The sequence below is a fragment of the Tachysurus fulvidraco genome, chromosome 10 (genome assembly GCF_022655615.1).
Source record: "Tachysurus fulvidraco isolate hzauxx_2018 chromosome 10, HZAU_PFXX_2.0, whole genome shotgun sequence".
NCBI classification, from domain to species: domain Eukaryota; kingdom Metazoa; phylum Chordata; class Actinopteri; order Siluriformes; family Bagridae; genus Tachysurus; species Tachysurus fulvidraco.
In genome coordinates this window covers 12537335-12560927 of record NC_062527.1, presented here as the reverse complement: position 1 = coordinate 12560927, position 23593 = coordinate 12537335, and the positions used below count along the sequence as shown (strand labels likewise).

The 23593-nt window shown below is 36.3% G+C and overlaps 1 protein-coding gene across 1 annotated transcript in view; it reads left to right on the top strand.

Moving 5' to 3' along the window:
- Window positions 1-6057: 6057 nt before the first annotated feature.
- The window catches only part of mob2a (MOB kinase activator 2a), a 41290-nt gene continuing 23754 nt past the window's right edge, over window positions 6058-23593 (top strand). The window contains exon 1 of the mRNA XM_027173184.2: window positions 6058-6582. Within this exon, the coding sequence (XP_027028985.1) occupies window positions 6566-6582 (17 nt within the window). The 5' untranslated portion in view covers window positions 6058-6565. The remainder of the gene's footprint in view (window positions 6583-23593) is intronic.

Genomic DNA, 23593 nt, shown 5'->3' with positions numbered 1-23593 from the left:
GCTGGTGTGAGGTCTTCCTTTATCCATACTAAACATCTCAAAATAAATTCTTATAAATAAACAGCATCACCTGCCTTTATACCATGTCAAGATTGAATACAAATTCTATGTTTATTATAATTTACTAATAAGGAATATGAATCAAATTTGTTTAAATGCAAAATACTATGACATTTTTAAACATCGTTTGCTGTGCAGGTCTTTTAGAAGGAGCACTGCAGCAATACAAATAAATTATACATTAAAATTCAAATTCAGAAATTCCTGATTCAGGTGCTCAAACATTTTGTAATATGATTTGATAAAATTTCCAATTATTTTCATAGTTGTGAAGGGATAATGCGGCATGTCATTGGTTTTAGTTACCTGGAGAAGAACAGGATCAAGTGTGTGACTGGGTAAATCAGCTGGCTGAGGCTTAACTGGCTAATCTTCAACTTATTTGAGCTAAGGGCACTGGAGCTTGGGCATTGCCATCAGATTATTCTTAAAATAATATACTACCAAAGTTTATACATGATTGGGTTAGTATTCCACTGATAGGATATGTTTTAAGTGTCAAATATTAACTGTACTTTTACAAACATGCTGTACAGTATATATAACATTGAATCATCATTTTATTCATATCTAACTTTTTAATTTGAATTATAATTATGTAAATATGATTTAAAAAAATTAAAATTGTTATTTCTGCAGAGGGAAGGGAATTGTACTGAGTTTGAAAATAATTGAATGTGTTATATGCTCTGTAAGTCTTTGAAGCAATTGTATACATACCTTATTCATGTAAAGCGCAATCACTTTTTCTACCTTCATATAAAAAATATTACAGGTCAAAATTGAAGCTACAAAGTCTTTAATCAAGTTAAAGTAGAAAGATGTAAATTCCTTAATTTTATCTAGTCAAACGATGATTTTTAGTTACTGATAGTAAATTACTGCCTTTTCAACAAGGAATGTAGAAAAACATAAACAAATTATTACAGAAACTAGCTGACTGCTTATAACTATCACAATATTAACTGCTTAGATATATAAAATCATATATAGCAATAGCGTGATTACATTTATGAGTATTTGCTCTCATTCTTGCTACATATATTAATTTTTAATGTGCTAAATCCCCTCTTTGAATCTATATGATGCTAGCCAATGCATAATATTACAAATATATGAATATAGATACATATACAGATGCAAGACTTTAGTAAGCCCCCAGGTGGTCCAGAAACTGGATTCTGCACTCTCAGTGCCGGTCCAGAGCCGTAAGTACAGATACGAGTCAGTAAATACATCAATCCACCCATCCATCCAACCCTGTACTGCTTATCCAACACAGGGTCAAGAGGAGCCTGGGGACACAAGACCTGGGACAAGGAGCCAACTTGCATGGCACAATCACATGCCCTCTCATACACTACAGACAATTTAGAGACAGACTTAAGTATAGTAACATAGTACTGTTTTACTTCTCACTTCTGCATTTTGGTTCTACTTTATATGGGTCTTCTATGTCAAGAACCTTTACTGAAAGGGTCGATAAAGTAAATTTGTGGCAAAGGACAGTATTACACTGGTGAATGCTACACAATGCCAGGCCTGAGGTCATACGTCGTCACAAAAATACATAGTACGGTGAGAGCTGGAGGTCAAGGTGATACCCAGCAGTGAGAAAGCCTGCTGTATGCCCAGGGGCACTCTCAGTCTGGTGGGAAATTGAATAGAGAAATTCCCCTCTTCGACTGTGGAATCTTTTTGTTCTCCCTCAGTGCTAGAGATCTTTTTCTTACTTCTCACCTTGTTTATTTATCTAAACAAACCACTGTCTTATTCATCTGGCCTTAGAGCTAGAATATACCATAATAAATCATCTCTCTACTATACCTAAGTATCATTTGAAGGGATTTGTATTAACTGAATAATAAAAAAGAAGTACAAACAAACACAAACCTCAGTTTTTAATATTTGATCATTTTATTTATTAACTATATTTTAACTACAGTATATTAACTATATTTGTTGGCTTCTGTTGGATAAGAAATAATAAGAGGACGCAATCCAAACATTAACATTCATGCATCCATTAATAGTCTGAATCTGAGCAGTGTTAATTATTTACCTTTTACTTTATTGCCAGATTTTTGACTTACTCCTGACTTGCTGTCTGAATAAGATTTTGACACAACAGCTCAGCCCATTCACTTAAGTATCATTTTTCCACCACTGTCTATCCTCTTGTCTAACCTTTATATGAACCATATAATGCATTGTCTAACCTCTATATAAAAAAAATTTATACTTTCTGTTTGCCTCTGTATAGATGTTTTTATGCAGAGAGAATTATGACTAGTGCTTGTGTAAGTCTATGATAACTGAAGGGCAGCTGACTATGACTGCATGATGACATGGTGCCACTGAAACACAACAGATTCCTCTGTTTCTTAGCTATTTTATCAACAAAAACCCCACTGACACTGAAACTCTGAGATCATCTCTGATGTGTTCTCACACTGTTTGTTTGCATTATTGACTTTAAGATCATTAATGCTTGTCACCTGATAAGACATTGAAATAATAATGGCACACTATTCATTTCTCTCTGTGTGTGTTTTATGTGTGTGTGTGTTCCAGAGGACGTGAGTGTTCCCAGCCGTAGATATGTTGTGTTCCAGGCTCATCTTGATTCCCATAGTTTATAAATGGAAACTTTCTGAGTTACATCAGCGCTACATCTGCTCTTTTTCTTGTTGACTCTCTCCTCAAATTAACTCTCTCCGTAAATGGTGAGCGCCATAAACAATTTATTATTCGAAGATAAAAACAGGAGGACTTCTTGTAGGCACTACTTTGCCAAAATCCCATGGAAGAGCTCTGTGATGGTGTTTTATATATACAATTTAATTTGCAGTTCTATCAATAAACATTTTTTGTGTATTCTATTCATATTATAAATAACTTTTCAGGCTGAATTACAGTAACAGCAATGGCTCCCTACCTCAGTACAGTCATAAAATTTTCCTTATTCAATTTATTATGTATTCTAAACTTAGTATGTATTCTTAAAATGTTTATAATTGACAAAGTAATGTGATGAAATCAGAAGAAAGAATTAGGGCTTGGGTTATTAGACTCATGCTCTGGTATCATTTGGCAGTAATGTGAAGGGGTCTCAGCCAAAGTGTGAATAGCTCCCCATATAACATCCTCTCTCTGTGTTGATTATAGAAATAAGATAAAAAATTGAGTGGAGTGACCATTATTTCAACTCTCTCTACAGAGCATTGTGGAGTTGCGTTAACATATATGCTACAAATTACGTTTTATTTATATGGGGAAGAAACCTCATAGGTGAAGGCCAAACATCTTTAAGCCTAGATTAAGCATTAATACACAATATTAAGCATAATTATTATATTAAAATATAATACTTACTATTAAGTATTATTAAGTAATATTATTATATTATTATAGTATTAAGAAATGTCATGTGTGGTAACAAGACATATTTTAAAATCAAACAGATTGATTTTATATATATATATAAAAATCAATGATAAATATATAAATTATATAAATATATAAATATTGATGTATCAACAAGAAAAGCTGTGGAGGAAAAGCTAATTCCACACACTGTATATTGCAGCAACCATTTCTGAGGAAGACTGGCAAAGTGCCCCAAAATCATCTCATCAATCTGCATTTACCTGATTCTTTCAAAAAAGAAAAAAGAACAACTATTACTGAAAAGACTAATCCCAAATATATCTATTGTTTCTATATTTTACTTTCTGCTCAATTCAGTGAGACAATGAACAGTGATATATTTTTCTCAATTACAGTATGCAGTTCAGTTCATCATGAAGCCATTTGTGTTCAGCTACACCACCATCTTGTGGTGATTTTACCAAATCACTTGAACATGACTTGCTGAACTTTCTGATCATCTGCATCTGAGCACGCATTTATTTAGCCACAGTCGATGCCCATTTTAATAAGTTGTTTTAAACCCCCATTAAGGACATTATTAGTTTTACAAGGTATCATAGGCAAATTTTATCCATTGAAGGTCCATTTTTTTTAGAGCTTGCACAGGTCCTGTGCACATCCATCACCATCTGATTTGGAGCAGCAACAAAACAGGACAGGAACAGACTGCAGCACACAGTAAAAACAGCAGAAAAATAATTGCAGAGTCCTCAGGACTTGTACCATACAAGAACCAGAAAAATCACTACTGACCCTTCACACCCTGGACACAACCTCTTTCAGCTCCTCCCTTTTGACATGGTGCTACAGAGATTTGTTTATAAAAACTATCAGACACAGGAACAGTTTCTTTACCCAGGCCCCTTATCACCCTTAACAACTCACTATAATTCCCTGCTTCATATCTATAAGTACTGCATTATCAGAACTGTCAGTCCACATCATCCATATATGTTACACACTGTTTTGTCTTGTCTTGTCTTGTATAGTATAGTGTTATTTATGTCTGTTTTGTCTTGTCTTGTAAAGTATAGTTATTTATGTCTGTATTGTCTTGTCTTGTATAGTATAGTGTTATTTATGTCTGTATTGTCTTGTATAGTACAGTGGTTATTTATGTCTGTTTTGTCTTGTCCTGTATAGCATACTGTTATTTATGTCTGTTTTGTATAATATAGTGTTATTTATGTCTGCATTGTCTTGTCTTGTATAGTACAGTGGTTATTTATGTCAGTTTTGTCTTGTCCTGTATAGCATACTGTTATTTATGTCTGTTTTGTCTTGTTTTGTATAATATAGTGTTATTTATGTCTGCATTGTCTTGTCTTGTATAGTATAGTGTTATTTATGTCTGTATTGTCTTGTCTTGTATAGTATAGTGTTATTTATGTCTGTTTTGTCTTGTTTTGTATAGTATAGTGTTATTTATGTCTGTATTGTCTTGTCTTGTATAGTACAGTGGTTATTTATGTCTGTTTTGTCTTGTCCTGTATAGCATACTGTTATTTATGTCTGTTTTGTATAATATAGTGTTATTTATGTCTGCATTGTCTTGTCTTGTATAGTACAGTGGTTATTTATGTCTGTTTTGTCTTGTCCTGTATAGCATACTGTTATTTATGTCTGTTTTGTCTTGTTTTGTATAATATAGTGTTATTTATGTCTGCATTGTCTTGTCTTGTATAGTATAGTGTTATTTATGTCTGCATTGTCTTGTCTTGTATAGTATAGTGTTATTTATGTCTGTATTGTCTTGTCTTGTATAGTATAGTGTTATTTATGTCTGTATTGTCTTGTCTTGTATAGTATAGTGTTATTTATGTCTGTTTTGTCTTGTCTTGTAAAGTATACTGTTAGTTATGACTGTTTTGTCTTGTTTTGTATAGTATAGTGTTATTTATGTCTGTATTGTCTTGTCTTGTATAGTATAGTGTTATTTATGTCTGTATTGTCTTGTCTTGTATAGTATAGTGTTATTTATGTCTGCATTGTTTTGTTTTGTATAGTATAGTGTTATTTATGTCTGTTTTGTCTTGTCCTGTAAAGTATACTGTTATTTATGTCTGTTTTGTCTTGTTTTGTATAGTATAGTGTTATTTATGTCTGTTTTGTCTTGTCCTGTATAGCATACTGTTATTTATGTCTGTTTTGTCTTGTTTTGTATAATATAGTGTTATTTATGTCTGCATTGTCTTGTCTTGTATAGTATAGTGTTATTTATGTCTGTTTTGTCTTGTCTTGTAAAGTATAGTTATTTATGTCTGTATTGTCTTGTCTTGTATAGTATACTGTTATTTATGTCTGTTTTGTCTTGTTTTGTATAGTATAGTCTTATTTATGTATGTACTCCTAGAGTCACAAACAGCTGGAACCAAATTCCTTATGAGTGTAAACACACTTGGCCAATAAACCTGATTCTGATTCAGATTCAGATTATCGTATCCTTGACAACCCTGAGAAAATTTCGTTTAGTGCTGATCTAATAATGTTAGTCTTACACGAACTTGTTTGATCTATACAGTATGAAAGACGACTTCCTTGCTAATTTCAGACTTGAAAGCACACAAGCCAAGAGCTGTCACTACTTGACCTATGTGCGCATGTGTGAAAATAGTGCGCATGCGCATTGCATATCGGGCAGGGGACGTGAATCGGCTAGTGACAGGGTCGGTGCCTTGGTTACTTCCGGATTCCCTGTGAAGCAGAGGGGCTGAAAATGTTACTGCAGCGGCACGGGGTCGGGAGCTGACGATAGCATACGGGACAGCAGCACATACACACACACACACACCGGCACCTGAGCAAACACTTCACAGTAGTTTTGTCACTTATCGCTAATCCGGTTTGTTATGTTCTAACAGGGGCGATAAGTCCATGCAGCCTGATTCTCATCTCCTCCGCCTTCACATCTCTCCCTCGGGTTCGTGTGATCGTGCTCTGAATTGACACAGTGACATTTTACAAGTGTTGGAGGCAGTCAAGACGAGCGCACACTCACCCGGGTGAGCTGAGTTATCCTGAAAGATAAAGCGAGGCTTAAAGAAACATCTCCATCTGTGGCATCAGCAGCAACATGGACTGGCTAATGGGGTGAGTTCAAGATCCACTGTTCATCACGTCTCGTTGTGTTTTCGAACGCCTGGAGATAACACGCTGTTGGCAGTGATACAAGTCAAACAGAATCGAGTAAGCTGTATTTTTAAACCGTATAAGTTCTTCACCTTTCCTGGTGACAGACTAGGTTAAAAAGCACACAACAAACTCTGTCTGTTGGAGTTGTATTTGTTTACCAAGAAGTCGTGAACAACCTGGGGCTACGTCTCGTGAACGCGCACTGTTGGTCTGCTATTAGTGCATTACATTTACAGCATTCAGCAGACACCTTTATCCAGATTGACTGACCTTTTTATCTCATTTTATACAATTGAGTGTGTTAAGGGCCTTGCATAGGGGCCCAGCATTGTGGGATGTGGGAATCAAACTCACAACCTTCTGATTAGTAGCCCAGCACCTTAACCACTAGGCAACCACATCCCCATCAGTTTAATCTGCAGGACATCCGGTTATGAAAAACAATAATTCATTATACAGTGCAGGTAAAGATGGCTGAATATAATGCGCAAAGAAACACAAAACTTTTACTTTTGTTTACAGCTAAATATTACACTACATAATATTGCTCGACGTTCATGGATTGAATTTTGTTGTTCATTCAATAACACCAGGCGACATTTCTAAACGTGTCAGATGATCATTTTGATGCTACACTTTCTGACTGTTGACATTAGGATCTTTCATAGGTAATGGAATTTGTTTCATGACAGTGTGTGTCATATTTTATGTAGTAAAAACTATAATTTAAACCTCACCGAGTGATTTGATTGGTGTGTTTGAGCTCGGAATACTAAACCGTGCTCCTCAGGATGGTAATACTAAATGTTGTATTACATATTTATTGTGCTCGATTCACATCACGTTCTACATTTTTTGCCACGTTGTGGTCTGAAAAGGTTTTCCACTCTTGAGCAACACAGTTTAGCGCTAAGCCAAACTAACGCTGTAATTTCAAGTTTGAGTGGTGATATCGAGCAGAGAAACACTAAACTGATTTCAGACAATGTCAAAAATATCATGTTATGATATTTAAGTGTATTATAGTAAATGATATGTGTAACAGCGTATCGTTTTGCTGAGGTCACACAAAGAATATATATATTAGTCAAGGTGTGAAATACAAAGTGATTAATTCTTTGACATTCCTGCTGAAGACACATACAGTTCTGTTTCAGATGCCACAACTGTCTACGTTTCTTAAGTATCGACTTCTTTGTCGAGAGGTAAACGTTTCTTAAGTATCGACTTCTTTGTGCTGACCCCCTGTATTACATAAGCCTTTGCTTTTAAAAGCTCTTGCTTTTGTTTATTAGCTAGCTAGCTTAGATTTTCAAATTGAAGTGGAACTATGTTTAAATGCAGCTTGTGTCTGAGTGGCACTGCATGGTGGCAGAGAGCACCATGTAGCTCCAGTGTCACTGGTTTGATCCAGAGTTCTGGTTCTGGTTTGTCCAGAGTTTCTGTGTATAGTCTTCTTGTTGTCCTTGTGGTTTTCTTCTGGGTTCTTCATATCCCCATCTAGGTGGATTGGCTTTGGTAAATTGCCCCTGGCTGTGAGTGTGTGTGCATGGTGTTTTGTGTTAGACTCATACCCAGTGTTTCTGGAATAGGAAACTGTCTTTATTCTCATTTTTAAAATACAAATCTTTAATCTTTAGGAGAATCTTGAAAACTATTTCCTTTGTTAATTATTGAAAATTTGCAGTGCATTTCTTTGAATTCTAACAGATTCCCCCAATCCCCCTTTTGCTGTCTTTAGTTGTTGTTGTTGTCATCGTCCTTCAGCTTCTCCCTATTCAGGGTCATGACATTGGATCATCTGATCCACATATTTGATTTTGGCACAGGTTTTTCATTGAGATCTTTAAAAGCTCTTTAAGAGAAATGTTTAATATTATAATGACATGATGGTACAGTTGATATAATGGAATGTAAAATTGATTAACTGTGTATCAGTGTAAGAGTGTGTGTGTGTGTGTGTGTGTGTGTGTGTGTGTGTGTGTGTGTGTGTGTTGCTTCATATTTTGAAAGAGCAGAGGTTCAAAGCTACCAAGACATTTTTGCTATAATGTGCTATGTTCTGTGTCTCTCAGCCTTCATTCCAATGTTATGATGAAATTAGTCTCACTCCTGAGGTGATTGTATCACCTCACAGCACCACTATAGAGGTATAGAATGTCAGATCTCTTGATCATTGTGTAAAAGCCTAGCTATTACTGGTGCTTTTGAGAATGCAGAGGCATGTTAGAGAAAAGTTGTCTGACCTTCTTTAAAAAAAAGTGCATGATAATATTCCATCCAGTCTGTTTAATGTAGGAAAAGAAATATTCAGCTGTTTACATAGTTTATAGGGTTGTCAATGGGCTGTTTGTATGTGACCTTAGTAGCCCATATAATCCTAATCACAAGAAGGTTGAAGTACACAAATAAGTTCACCAAGTGCGTAATTACAAACAAGTGAAAAAATCGAGGATTCTCTCAGCCTTTACTTGATGTCAATACACATATCTCACGTTTTTCTTTTTCCTATAATTGCATTTACATGTAACGTCTCTGGCAGGATGTGGCCACAGTGGCTGTTTTTCATGTCTCACACACAGTGAGTTTCACAAACATGTCACGCTAGCTTTATGATCCGCATTCACACAAGGCGTTACATCACCAGGTGGATACACGGATGAAAAATATCTTTTTTCAGCTCAACTGTTTCTACCCAGAGGACAGATGTTTAATCCCCTGCTTTAAAACGTTCACATCAGGGTAGGCTAGAGGCTATTACAAATGTGTTCTATGTCACTGTAATTCATGAGGATATTTGTCTTAGAGGCTGCTGCAAACTCAGCTAAACTATAAAAGACTTGATGTGTGAGAGTGCTTTAAGTGTCAGCAACCTTGTACTAAATACAGTCATTTTACACTTCATTACCAAAGTGTAGTCCTGTGGTGTAAACTTTTCACCAGGATTCCATTGCTGTTTCTTAATGAGCAGAAATTGTGCAACCTAATAACCTGATCTACACACATAAGTGCAAACACATCAGAGCACATACAGATATATGTGTTACGCCTCCTTCTCCAACCGTCTTTTCTTTGTGTCAGACAAATACAAGGAAATCACAGCTATTCCGCTTGGTTGCTCACTTTATGCTAGTTAAGAAGCACCAATGAAATCCTGGTGAGCTCATCCTGCAAGTAAAATGTAGACCATATTATTAAGACATGTTATTATTATTCGGCATTAGCAGTATTTTTTAGCATCAGCTGTGCCTTCTAATCATTTGTTTGTCTTCCAGAGAGCACATTATAAAGCTGCAGGACAATAATGTTCTTGGACATTTGCTTGTAGGAGAATGTTATGCCACAACAGCCAGACAGAAAAGGGTTGAATTATGCTGCAGGGCTTAATTATGTAATTTACACCACTGCATATTTGTAGCACTGTGTAATTTGACATGTACTGTGATGCTTATAAGAAATTCATTAAAAAAAAAAATCTGTCCAGACTTCTGTGCAGGTCTTTCATGGAAAAAGCTGCATGTGCCTTTAACTTCTGGTGATAATGACAAGGTCAGGTATTGTTAAGGATTCCTATGGGTTTATTTCATCATGACACATCCACATTCTTATCCTATTATACACACAGCATCTCCTGTGTGCTGCAGCCTGGGGTGCATTTTGTGGTAGAAATGCCAGGTAAATTTCGGCTCATATCCCTTGCAGTTTTTCATCAACTGAAGCACAACCTAGTGGTTTTGCTCTTGATAAACGAGTCCTACACCTCATTTATGTATGAGAATCAGTTTGTGAAAATTAGGAGCGAGAATGCTGTAAAATTTGTTTAACAGAGCACAGCATTTCACACGCAGACAAAAATAAAGAGATGACATCGAGGCCAGGGGAAGGAAACACTCTTGACTGGGTGGAGGAATGCTATTGTTCTCAAACCTGTATCTTAAAGGCACCATGTCAACTCCTTCAATGGCCATGGCATTTGTTAAACAAATAGCGTCTTCTTTCAAATGAATCAAGATGCCCTTTTATTTCAGCCTAACATTTACTTATGTCTTGTATGAATAGAATGTACAGTTGATTATTAATGTAGCAGTGCTGTGCTTTATTACCTGAAGGTCTAAAAGCTAATCTGACTCATCGGTTTTGATGGTCTAGAATTACGTCAGGGCACTGCGTCAGTGCGAGGGTGTGAAATATAGTTCAGTTTTACTCTGTCAAGTCAAAGCAAGCTTAAAAATCTGAAGCGTTTATTCTTACGCCTTATAATTTACTTATTGCTCTTATGTACAATTATTATGTTAGGGACAGACTGAGATTCTTTCTGGATAGTTAGCATAAATAAGAGAGTTTTATCACTTCAGAAAAAACTCTTTGGGTTTGTTTGATATGTTGTTTCTGGCCTGTAGTGGGTGGAGGGAATACTTTGGATGGACTGCAGTGTTTAACGTTCTACTGCAGCAGAGGTGTCGTCCTGTCCTTGCACTCTGTACATGTTTTCCTTGGCATTGCTCATCCAGAGTTTGCTATTTCATACAAAACTGCTCTGTAGGGAACTTGCAATGCCAGCAGATTAAAAAATGAGCGTGACTTGAAAAGACTGCGCTCCATGTTCTCACAAGAAGCCTATATTTTTTTCTCCATCATCTCAAGTGACTTAAATTTTCAATATGTTGTTTGTTCAATGTGACTATATCTGATGCCCTGACTGATAAATATCTAAATAAATAAATCCCAGCCATCTACTACTGTCTAGTCCTAATAAATAGAACCTGTCATTGCTGCTGAACATAACAGCTGTTTAATCTGCAGAGATCAGAGTTCAGTTTGTGCTGTAGCTTGACTGCTTAACCACAACGGCCTCTTTAAACTAAGAGCTGCTTGAGTGTAAGAGCAGCAGTATAACTGTCACTAGCAAATGGATAAATTAGGTTCTAAAAGACTGTTTTATTGCCGCATCCGCCCCTGTAGTCTTATTGTTCTTGAGCGTATAAGTTATGAAGCAATGATTTTCAACAGGCCTCCATTCAGACACTGCAGCTTGAAGTCAGTGTTTATGTTGCTTTTGCTGTTAAGGTAGATGGTTAAATGTAGTTTAGGGAAAGATGGTCTGGGCAAAGAGTCTGCCTAGAGTGTTACATGTTACAGGGTGTTACAACGTCCTCTATTATTTTTGAGCAGTATTTTATTACGTACAGAAGATGTATGTAATACAATACTGGTCAACTGTGTGGCAGGAAGCATTTCTTCTTCGCAGCCACAAGGTCTCTGGTTTGATCCTAAGTCCTTGTAACTGTTTATATAGAGTTTCCAGTGTTCTCTATGTTAATGTGGGCTTCTTCTGTTGCACTCTGGTTTCCTTCCACTTCCTAAATATATGCTGGTATGGTAAAATGCCCCTGAATAAACGTGTACATGCATGTTGCCCTGTGCTGGACAGAACCTCTCACACAGTGTCTGTGAGCTGCTTCCACCTCAACCATGATGGGGATTAAGCAGTAACAAAAGATGGAGAAATGAATGATATAAGGCTTGTATTGTCTGACATGACTCAGCTTGATAATGGGGAAAGCTTCTGATATCTACTATGTATAGTATGAACCTTCTGAATGAACTCTGAGAGCTACACCCAGTGTGGATACAAGAATCAGATCAGCTACCGAAGATGACACGCCAATGTTATGCCTGAAATGAGACCATTAACATTTTAACTACCATGTCAGTTTATTTTGATTATAATAAAAATTATCTCTTTCTTACTATTGGATTATTATAAAAATACAATTAGGCCATCCTTAAAAATATTTTGGTTTGCAGTAACATTAAAAAAAAAGGGTCGGTAGGTAGGTCTATATATTTTTTTCAAGTTTCAATGTAAAATAAAAGTACAATTTTGGTGATGGTGATTACGTAGGTATGACTTTAAACAAATTAGCATATCGTGACATCACTGCCTGGGTCTTCAACCCGTGCCTTCGGGCACATCATCGCAAACCTTATATTGATGCTGGACACAATTTTTCCAGAACTTCGTGCCAAATTTTTTAGATGTATTATGGTGCCCGAACCCGTTAATATTATTTTATTGCTTTTGTATTAGTTGTTTGAAGAGTAAAAAAAAAAAGGTTGGTCTTAACTCAAATTTACAACCAGCAAGTCGGTCGGACTTAAAGCAAAACAAAAAATAAATTGACAGGGTCGGTCGGGTTACGGGAAACAAGAATATTTTTAAGGATGGCCTTACTAAGATTTTTTCTAGACATTTTTACTAAGCCTATTTTTAGACTAATTTCATGCTTGACATGATTTTATTGTTATGACTGATTGGTGAACATCTGATTATTTTCTATTATGAGCTATAAAATTTCTTGTTTCTACAATCTATGGACTTTCAGCATCTATCTAACTGCTTTTGGTTTGTTATAGAAACAGTACATCAGAAAATGTCTGCCAGAATTATTTAATTATTTTTTATTGCAAGATTTCTCTTATTTACTGTTCACTCAATAAGGCCAAATTGAGTTTATAAGTGATAAGTTTATAAGTGTTTCCATCATCTATGCAACCTCAGGACTGTTGCAAATCTACTGTTGGACCATTTGTGCAAGACTCCTAATACTGCTGTACAAGTTGCTTCTGGTAAAATAAGCTGGCCAAAACAATAGATAAGTATAAATGTAGCCCATGCAATAAATTAACTTAACTGAGTGTCATATTTTCTGTGTATTTGGCATGTGATTGAGTGGAATGTGTAATTTCTGGTCAATAAGCAGCTTTTAGGCTTATGACTGTCCTGTGTTTCATCTGACTTGATGAGGTTCTTGTGTACAGTACTGTACGTCTTCTGCCTTTAGTATTTATAGCATGATTCAGCTTTTCTAAATGCGTCAATGCTCTCAGAATGGAAATCTCACATTATAATGTTTACATGCTCTGCTTGTCTCTAAAGGTAGCACACGGTCCACTTGATCAGACTTAAGCAAGTATAAAAGCAAGAAAGCACATCATTAGAACTTGATAAACATTTGTTTAAGTAAGAACTTGTTGGCTTTAAACAGATGCATTATAATGCTTTCAGAACCTAGAAAAAATCAGCTCTCTAACAAATGTGACTGTTACATTTGCACAGGCTGTTGAATCCATGTATACATCTCGATTAACTGTTGTATCTTGGTTAGAGTCTGTGGATCTTAACTGTGCACAAGGTGAAAACACACCCTGGACTGGATACATCATTGGGACACACACACACACACACAATCGGTGACATCTAGCATGCATTTTACAGTATCAAGTCCTTAGACAGCTTGTTTCTTGAAGTGGGAAAAAAACACGGTACATAAGTGAGGAAAAGAAAAGAAAGTGACCATGACATACGGCTAAGTACGGTGACCCATACTCAGAATTCGTTCGCTGAATTAGACCCATCCAAAGTGCACACACACACAGCAGTGAAAACACACACACACCGTGAACACACACCCGTAGCAGTGACAGCCATTTATGCTGTGGCGCCTGGGGAGCAGTTGGGGGAGTTCGGTGCCTTGCTCAAGGGCACCTCAGTCGTGGCCGGCCCGAGACTCTAACCCACAACCTTAGGGTTGAGAGTCGGACTCTAACCATTAGGCCACGACTAATGGAAAGAACATGTTACACTCTGCACAGACAGAACCTCAAGCTCTTTAAAGCTCTAAACCTGAGGCACATCCACCTCACCAGAATAGAACTGTGGCTGTCAGGTCCAGCCCTGTGATGAATTTCATTTTCACTGCTGTTGCCTGAAACTTGCCATGCTCAGCTTATTAGCTGATTATCAAGTCCATTGAGAGCTGATTCAGGGGAACAAATGAGCTGTGTGTAAATGAGCTCCATCACTGGGGTTGAGAACTGTTTTCCTTTCACATGAAGTGACATTCATTTGACTTGAGTATACGAGGGCTAAGAGCCTAACTGCGGCTTTCCGGCTGTCTGATTGCTAGCTCAAAGTTTTAGAGCACTTTTATACCCTTATGTCTGTTGTTTTTTTTGTCTGACTCAGAGCTTAATTGATAATTATAGTTCATGTTCTATTTGATTTGGTTTGCTATCACATTGCACACAATTAAATAAAAGAAAAAAGCAGAAAACATTGACTGAGGCCTGTTGGGCTGAAAATGTGCTTCTTCATTCACTGGTCAGAAATATAGAGACGATATAAGTCACCGGCAAACCTTTGTCCGGTGTGCACTGAAATTAAATTTTCTCTTTTTTGTTTGTCAGATTGATACAGTTTTTTGTGTCACATATTCTCAGTTACTCACACAAACTGTACTAAAAGGAAAATGCACTAGGGTTCGATTCAGATAGACTAAGTGTATCATCACTGACAGAGTACACTGACAAACTAAATTTAGCATTGGATGCTCTGCTGTTATGTTCTGCTACTTAATCTAGGAATATATTGTGTATCCCATTTCCTCCATGTTTACTCAGGCTAGATATACAGTAGCGGCACTGGCAGCCATCCCCACTTACACTGTTTGCAGCAATGATATAAAGCCTGTACACATCCCAGTCCATATTTGAACCTGATCTGTGGGATATGTGAGAGCACATGTTTAGACTAAAGAGTTTATAGAGTGGATAATTAATCATCCCTCAGTAAATCTGCTGGATTTCCTGCTGTCAGTGAATCCCGGGAGGCTCTCTGCCGACATTTGAGGCCGACGGTTCTGCTCTATTTTTCAGATGTTAAGTTTAAGGTTAGGTTTAGATTAATGTTTGACAAAAATAAATGGATTTAGAGTCCAAGTTTTCCAGTGACTATACTGGAAGTGTTCATGTGAGCGAGATATATTTATAAAGGGGTTGACAGATTTCTGGTTCTGCTTTGGCAGAGAGAACCATGAAACTCAGAGATTTCCTCTCTCTTCTTCTAGATTGAGTTTAAGTCATGCTCAGAAACCTATTAAGGAAGAGGGTGTCCAAACACTGAGGAGTTATTGCCTCCTCAATGGAGTAATGGCATTTAGAACATTGTGTTTGAATGAGTCTGTTTAATCGCTGGCCAGCAGCAACTGTTGAATGGATTTGATGGTGTGAAAAGTTGTAATAGCTTGGTATAGGGGTCTCATAGGTCAAGACCTGAATCATAACAAGGACGTCTGGCAACTTGAGCATTGTGTTGAATTGTAGGAATAGATCAGACTGATTTATGGAGAATTTGCTTATTATACATATTAAACATTGACTTTTGAATATTGATTAATATATTGACTGATTTTGGAATACTGACTAATATAATACAAAATATTTCACTCAAAATCTAATTAGAAATGGAGAAGTGCAACTCATGAACTTCTCTCAACATTGTCATTAGACTGATCATGGAGATAGGAAATACAGGCTGTTTGAAGATCCTCTGGTAAGACAAGATATAACAGCATTATCTTCATAAATTCCCGTTTCTTTAACACCTGTTTGTGGAGCGAAAGTCCAGCTTGCTTTACTGCACAGATGGCATGTGATCCGAACTGCATTTAGCCAACACAGAGATTTTTCAGAGCTGCTGATTTCCAGAACTGAAAGCAAAGCAGTAGAATACAGAGAAGTCAGATTTCAATTTCATTTTAACAACAAATGTAGCTTTGAAACAAGTTCCCTGATATGAGAAGACTCGCTATTGTATAGGCCTGCTATTGCAAAAGACAAATATGCTCTGTGTTTATTCTGCTCTTTTATGAGTTGAAAGAATATTTATTTTAATCGCTTGAGAAAGTGAAAGTGTTTTTTTGCTGTTCTGCAATTTGCAGCTTCATATTCTCATTGTGATTAGCTGCTCTGATCTACAGACCTTTCAGTCACCAGACTGGAGTATTGATTGTTGTTTAATAACCGAAAGAGAGCTTCTATAACTTCTACAGCCTTTTTGTTCCCTTTAATTAAGAAGAGCAAATATTTATCACAGTTTTATCACCAGCAATTTCTTTTGTGGCCACATTATGTTTGACCGTAGTGATATGATTTATATTAAACTGAATAAAACTATATTTTCACCACACACACTGTACATTACAGCCCAGTGGAATTATTTTCTTCGTGTAGCCCAGCTCAAGGGTTCAAGGCCCAACAGCAGCAGATTGAAGGAGTTGAGGCCTGAAACCTGACCTTTGGATCAATGACCCAGAGACTTATCCATTTGAGCCACCGCTGCCTCTAAACCTGGGAAATATGTAGTGTGACACAGATGATTGGTATTAATTTAAAAAAAATGTAACCGTGACAATGCAATTGTTTCACAAACTGCCACGGACATTTGCAGGATGCTGACAAAACACACAATAAATGTGTTTTTAATATATTGCAGGCAGCTCCAATGTTTAGTATTGCAATAATGGCTATATATATATATATTTTTTTTTTTTCAATAATGGCCATAATTTTTTTATAACTGTCTTTGATCTTAGTGCTCTGTTGAATACTGTATGTACATTTGGTTTAAAGATGCAGATTGCAAAGACATTGATGTCCTGTGTATAGAATTAGATGTACACCTAAAGTCATGGTTTTGCATTACTAGAATCTAGTATGAAACAAGATTAAGTCACATATAGTGTTGGGACTGGTGAATTCTTAAGCCGAAAACAGCAAAAAAAATCCCTTAAAACAAGGGCAGTGAGGGCAATGTCATCTCAGCAGTTGTGTTTCTGCACTATTGACTGAAATGCTGTGAATGAGATCCAATATCTGGCATAGAGTCACTGCTGGGACTTTGAGCACCTGCTCAGCTGTATCCTTGGACTGCTTTGCTTAAAGGGCTGAATTGCTTTTCATAAAGGTCCTCCAAGTGAATAAATATGAAAATGAAAAGGAATCTAACTGTACTGCACGTCTTTGTGTTTCCCTGCTCCCACAAAGCCAGTGAGGATGGGTGTATTCAAAAAGAAAAATGCTTGAATACCTCAAATACCTAGTCCAAGATTGTATAGGAATCAGACAGAAAACTATACAGAGATCGGTCAAACTCTGATAATCTTGGCCTCACTGTAGTCATTAGGTAAGGTGTTTGCAGGACAACATGCATCCTATTCAAAGATCCTTGCATTATTTATAATGTTATGTTCCGGAACCGCATTTTTAGTTTCTTAGGAACATATTAAGCAGTGCTATTATTTAAATGTTTATTTCTTTTTTATAGTGTTTTTACACATCGATGGATAACCTTAACTCTTTAAAGCTGATGAAATGGGTGTAATAGGGGCAGGACTGTGCTACCTTTGTCTACATAGCTTTTATATGTGCAGTCTAAACAGTCCCTCACTGTATTATGAGGAATCCTTTTGGCCTTATTCCATCAAGTATCATTATCTTTGCAACAAGGACTAACCAATACAATAAAATGCTGTACAGTAGGCCACTGAATTGAAGTAAGGGTTGGTTGCTTGGATGTTGATAATGAATGTTCAGGCCTTGAAAGAGAGCAAGGAAAAGCAACTAGAATAGAAAAACAGGAAGTCTTATACATATCCACAGAAAGGGAAATCGACTAGCCGTATAGCTGTCCTGTATATCAGCTTGCAGACAGTATTACTACTAATTAGCAATTTAAAGCTCTAGAGCAGTTTTTTTTAAGTCACTGCAGGTAGTGCTGGCATTAATTGCTTGTTATTTATGTGGGTTGATTACTGTATGGATTTACAGTTAATTAAACATAGGTCTGTCCATATTATATTCCTTGAAATCAAACCCAAAACTCAACCAGATATGTGCTGATATAATATAACAGACATTTCAGAATTTATCATTATGTATGATATTGTAGTCAAAGTACTGTAATGTTTTGTAATGGGCTGTTCTTAAGTCTTTTGAAAGTTAAAAAAGGTACAATTGTGGAAAACCAGCCTAAAATAATTCTGATATTAAATAAAAAAATATATATTAAAAAAAATATTTCATGATATTTAATGTAAAGATAAAGCCATGAATTGCTAAGTTCCCGTTTCATATACTCAATGTAGTTTATCACAGATAGGGTTGGTACTTGGTAAGGCATCTACAGGACATGTCTCTTTGTTAAGCCTTATATGTGGAACTGGAACTGGGCTCACCAATGTTCTCTGTGCATTGTGTGTGTTTCTGTAGAATAAGCTGGGGTTTTCTTTGTACTGCTGCAACAAAACCATTTCCCTCAGGGCTCAATAAAGTACTCTGTCCGTCCGGCTATCCGTCCGTCCATCCGTCCGTCCATCTATCTATTTATTACACTGCTGCTGTATGATTACGATAATTACAGGTGTTTCTATCCAAGTAATTTGAGAGTCTGTATAATTTTACTGATTATCAGCACATGTCCAAAGCTAACAAATAGCAAAAAATTCAGACCTGAGAAATTCAGCACTTTTGAAAGATTGTGTGGTTTCTTTAGGGATCTGTTTGTTCCAGTGAGGGTGATGTGAGTCAAGCCAATGAGAATTGTGTACAGAACACCCCCATCTCAGTGTTGTGTACAATGGGAAGCAGCTGCCTGCATTGGGATTCATACTCGGCACTGTTATATGTTCAACATCTACAGATGTGGCCTTCCAGATCTCATGGGACCAAATACAGATTGTTCTCCCAAGGGTGCAGAACAAAAAGGAAGCAGGAAAACATGTAGAGATGCTCATAGAGAGGGTTCCATTTAAAGCAGAAGAGATTTTTCAGTAGCACATGATTTGCTGATGACTTTTCAGAATAGGTGTTTGGAAATATAGATGCACATAATTGATATTTTCTCTGAATATGTGTCTGACTGAATGTGTGTCTCATGACTGAATGTGTGTCTTATGGTCTGAACTAGCTGAATCATGAGATCAAACCTATTAAGAAAAAAATCTATTATTTTATTGAGATCAAATAATACAGAAATAATGCAAGAAAAATATTTTGTTTCTTAATTGGCTTTAGAATTATTTATAAATATATCCATAATGGAAAACATTATGATGCAGATGCACCCAGCTCAAAGAAATTGTATTCCTTAAATGTAAGGGTTGTATACAATATTGTCCCATCCCAATGTCAGGTGAGAATGTATATTTTCAGATATTCATTAGAGGGCAGTAGTGTTACAGTCATGCGCTTTCCTTGCATATCTTTTCCCCTCATAAACCATATACTAAGTTCCAATGACCGTTTGTACTGCAGTTATAATAGCACTATTTATTTTCCAGATATTTGCTCAAATATGAGTATAACAATAGAATCTCAACATAAATATAAACGTTTTTTTTTTCCGATAAAGGCCCATATTAATTGAGTGTATAATTAGTTGGTAATAATAATAATAATAATAATAATGATGTTGTTGTTGTTAGTATTAGTATATACATGTGTTGCTGTCTTAATAAAATACATGACATCAAGGTAAGTTTATATATCATTTGCACAGTATGTTAAGACATTGGGATATCGGTAATTTTCTTGTAACATTATAAGCCACAAAATAATACTAATGACTGAAAAAACAAGCTGAGTAGTGTAAACAAGCCAAACTACTGCATTGTGATAACTAAGGTGTAAACAAGGAAGTATAATGGACATGTGGGAATGGAGGAATGATGTGAACTGGATTCATGTTTAAACATAATATTCAGATATATTTCAGATTAATTTGAGGTATTCTCAAACAGCATTTGTCTTAGTTTTTCAGTAGCCTTAAATAAAATGTGTCTACTTGTAGTTTTGGTAAATGATTAAATACAAACTTCATGTTTATGAACTTTTTCAACTATTAAATGTATATATTTTGAAGATTAATAGAGACATGGAGTTAGAAGAGGACAGAGGATACAACCTAGTACAGTGACGCTGTGCACTCTCCCACAGGGGCAACTTCACAGCTCAAAGACCTCAACCCTCTGTACTGAATACCATCACACACAGCCTTATTTAGTAATAAGTTCCATAAGAATTTAAGTTATGTTAGTCAGAGCCATGTAGTTTGTGATGTTTGGGCTTCTCCTGGTCACGGCATATATGCACAAGTCTGATCAAATCTTGGCTCAGGTTACGACTAGCTGGTCATTTCATGATTTCTTCTCTGGCCTCTTCTGCATTCCACTTTTATCTGTATCCTGGATATCGTATTATACTAATATCCCGAGCAGCAAACTCCAGCATCTTCACAGTCTGGAACAGATAAAGAAAACAGTAAAACTGTATTTAAATAGAGGTGGCGATGTAGATGTGGTAGCTCTCTCCGTTGTCTGGTCTCACTGCTACTGATTGATTTGATTATATATGTAGAATGTGCATCAGGGGGTCTGTCATGTTTCATTCTCCACTCGCGTCACTTGTACCACATGGTCTTTGTTAACCCTGCTTTGTGTTTCTCCACGATGCAAGCTGTAGGCAATGTTTTGTTGGACTTAAAAAAGACTATATTAATACAGTCAACATTTTTTATATATTGGTTTTGTGAGAGCTTGTTTATTTTTGAGAGAATTTATTTTGTGTTTTGGAGAGTTGTAGACTTGAATGAATATGTGTGTGTGTGTGTGTGTGTGTGTGTGTGTGTGTGTGTGTGTGTGTGTGTGTATATATATATATATATATATATATATATATATATATATATATATATATATATATATATAGTATATATTATATATGAGTAAGTGTGTATGTATGTATATATGAGTAAGTGTGTATGTATGTATGTTGGAACATTTGACTTTTTGACTTTAGACTTTCATCTCTACTGCATTCCAAACTTGGCTCTGCATCATGTTCCAGTACCCAGCTCTTACTGTCTAACCTTTTGATGGATGGTTCTTGTCAGAGACACGTCCCTGTGTTGTAATTTTTTGGCAAGCATCTCACTTAAAGGCTGTCTCGATAGAGTCAAAGCCTTAAGCTCTGGAAAAAAAAGTTGAAATATGCTCAGAGATGCAGGTTATGTTCCTTTGGAACTGAAGACTTGGTCACGGCATATATGCACAAAGATTAGTGTTATTCTGTGAAGACATTGCATTTGTTGCCTTATCAACACCTTATGCCTTGTCAAAGACACAGCAACTTCTGTGCAAAACAGATAATTCCTTAATGAAAATTCTGGAAATTATGCCACTGCAAATGCTCCAATAAGCTCATAAACTGTTGTAAACTGTAAATTTGAGTTTAAAAAATCAATATGCAGAAACATAATTGCCACAAAAATGCAAGCATCCATCCTCATTTAGATTGCTAGATGAAAAGATAAGATGAAAAAGGAGGAGCAAAAACTGTATTGTGAACACAGTTCATGCTGTTTTCTGTTCAACTATTGTGTCCTAGCACAGTGTGTTCCTGCAGCAGCCAAGGACCTGGTATAACTGCTGGGCCTCAGAGTGGATTGCATAACCTTCCATTCTGCAGTAGCAGATCAATCCAAAAGGCCAGCCAGCAAACTGATGTTCTAATGAATGGCCCGGGAGATGGGGAGATGGGGAGAGGGAGGGGGAGAGAGACAGACAGACAGACAGACAGAGAGAGACAGAGAGAGACAGACAGACCGACTGAGGGAGACAGACTGATGGAGAAAGACAGAGAGAGACAGACAGAGAGACAGACAGAGAGAAAGAGAGAGAGAAAGAGAGAGAGAGAGAGAGAGAGAGAGAGAGAGAGAGAGAGACAGAGAGACAGAGAGACAGAGAGAGTCATTTATCATCTGCAGTCAGTCTCCACATGAATGAACAAAAAAATATTCCTGACTTCCTATGTAAGTTATGAAAAACCTTCTGGTCTTGTTCCAGTTTATATAACATGGGAAAGAAACACAAAATAATATTAGTCTTGATGATTACTGTTAAAGAACAGCTTTAAAGAACAGAATAAAAGCTCTGGATTGCACCAATGGCAAAATATTGCTATATACATGCTGGTTAGTTTATCTAATTTATCTGATTTATCATCCAATCATAGTATAATAGAATAAAAGTAGGAATTTGAGGGTCAGGAAAGGCTGAATGAAATACAGACATTTTACAATATTTTACAATTTTCTTTGATATATTTTATCAAATATATTTAATTTGGATTTTGTTTACTTGCCTTTATAGAGTTCATATTCACTGTATCTTGATGTACAACAGTAGATCTTGGCTCCTGTTCATCCTGGGGCTCATATTTGTTTTCACCAGAATCTTAATGCAGGGCTGATAGGTACATAGATGGATAGATTTTATTTTATTTATTTATTTATTTGTTTATTTATTTGTTTGTTTGTTTATTTAGAGTTTCAGTTTTGGTTTCTGAGAAAATCAAAACCCACCCTGTAGAAAGTGATAGATAACCTAAAAGATTTCATACCAGGAGTTTTTGTATTAAGGATTTTGAATGTATCCAAACAAATTGCCATAGATACAAGTTTCACATGACTATGAATCTGTTTGGCCATTTTGATACAGATATATGTGTGTTGTGTCATGCGTGGTGTCCGGCATAAAACCTGCAGCAAAATCACATATGCAGTTCAGGTGATCCGCTGTGGTGACCCAGAACAGGGAGCAGCAGAAGGAAAACAATAAGAAGATTAAAACTAAACTACTCTGGATGTGTGCCCTCTGGACAGTGTCTTATGCTTGTTTTGTTTGTTTTGGTTTCCCTTCTCTTATAAAAAATATTTTATGGTTCCGTAAGTTTAAAACTGTATTATATCGAATGTATTTTCTTACATCACATTCCAGAAACAAATATTTATTTTGTTTTCTTATTCAAATTGTTGATTTAGCTTTTTAGTTAGGTAGGGCATGGTGGCTTAGTGCTTCGCACGTTTGCTCGCACCTTTGGGGTAGGGGGCTTGGGTCCACCTCCACCATGACTTAGATCATAAACCTTAATAATAACATGAATATGAACATACAGTATTTACTCTGGTCTGTGCTTTGTTTTTTGTCTTTAGTGTAATGTCTTGTATTTATTGTTTGCACTGTCCTTTGTTCTGTGCTGTCTTTCTGTCTTTTGCCCTGCACTGTCTTTG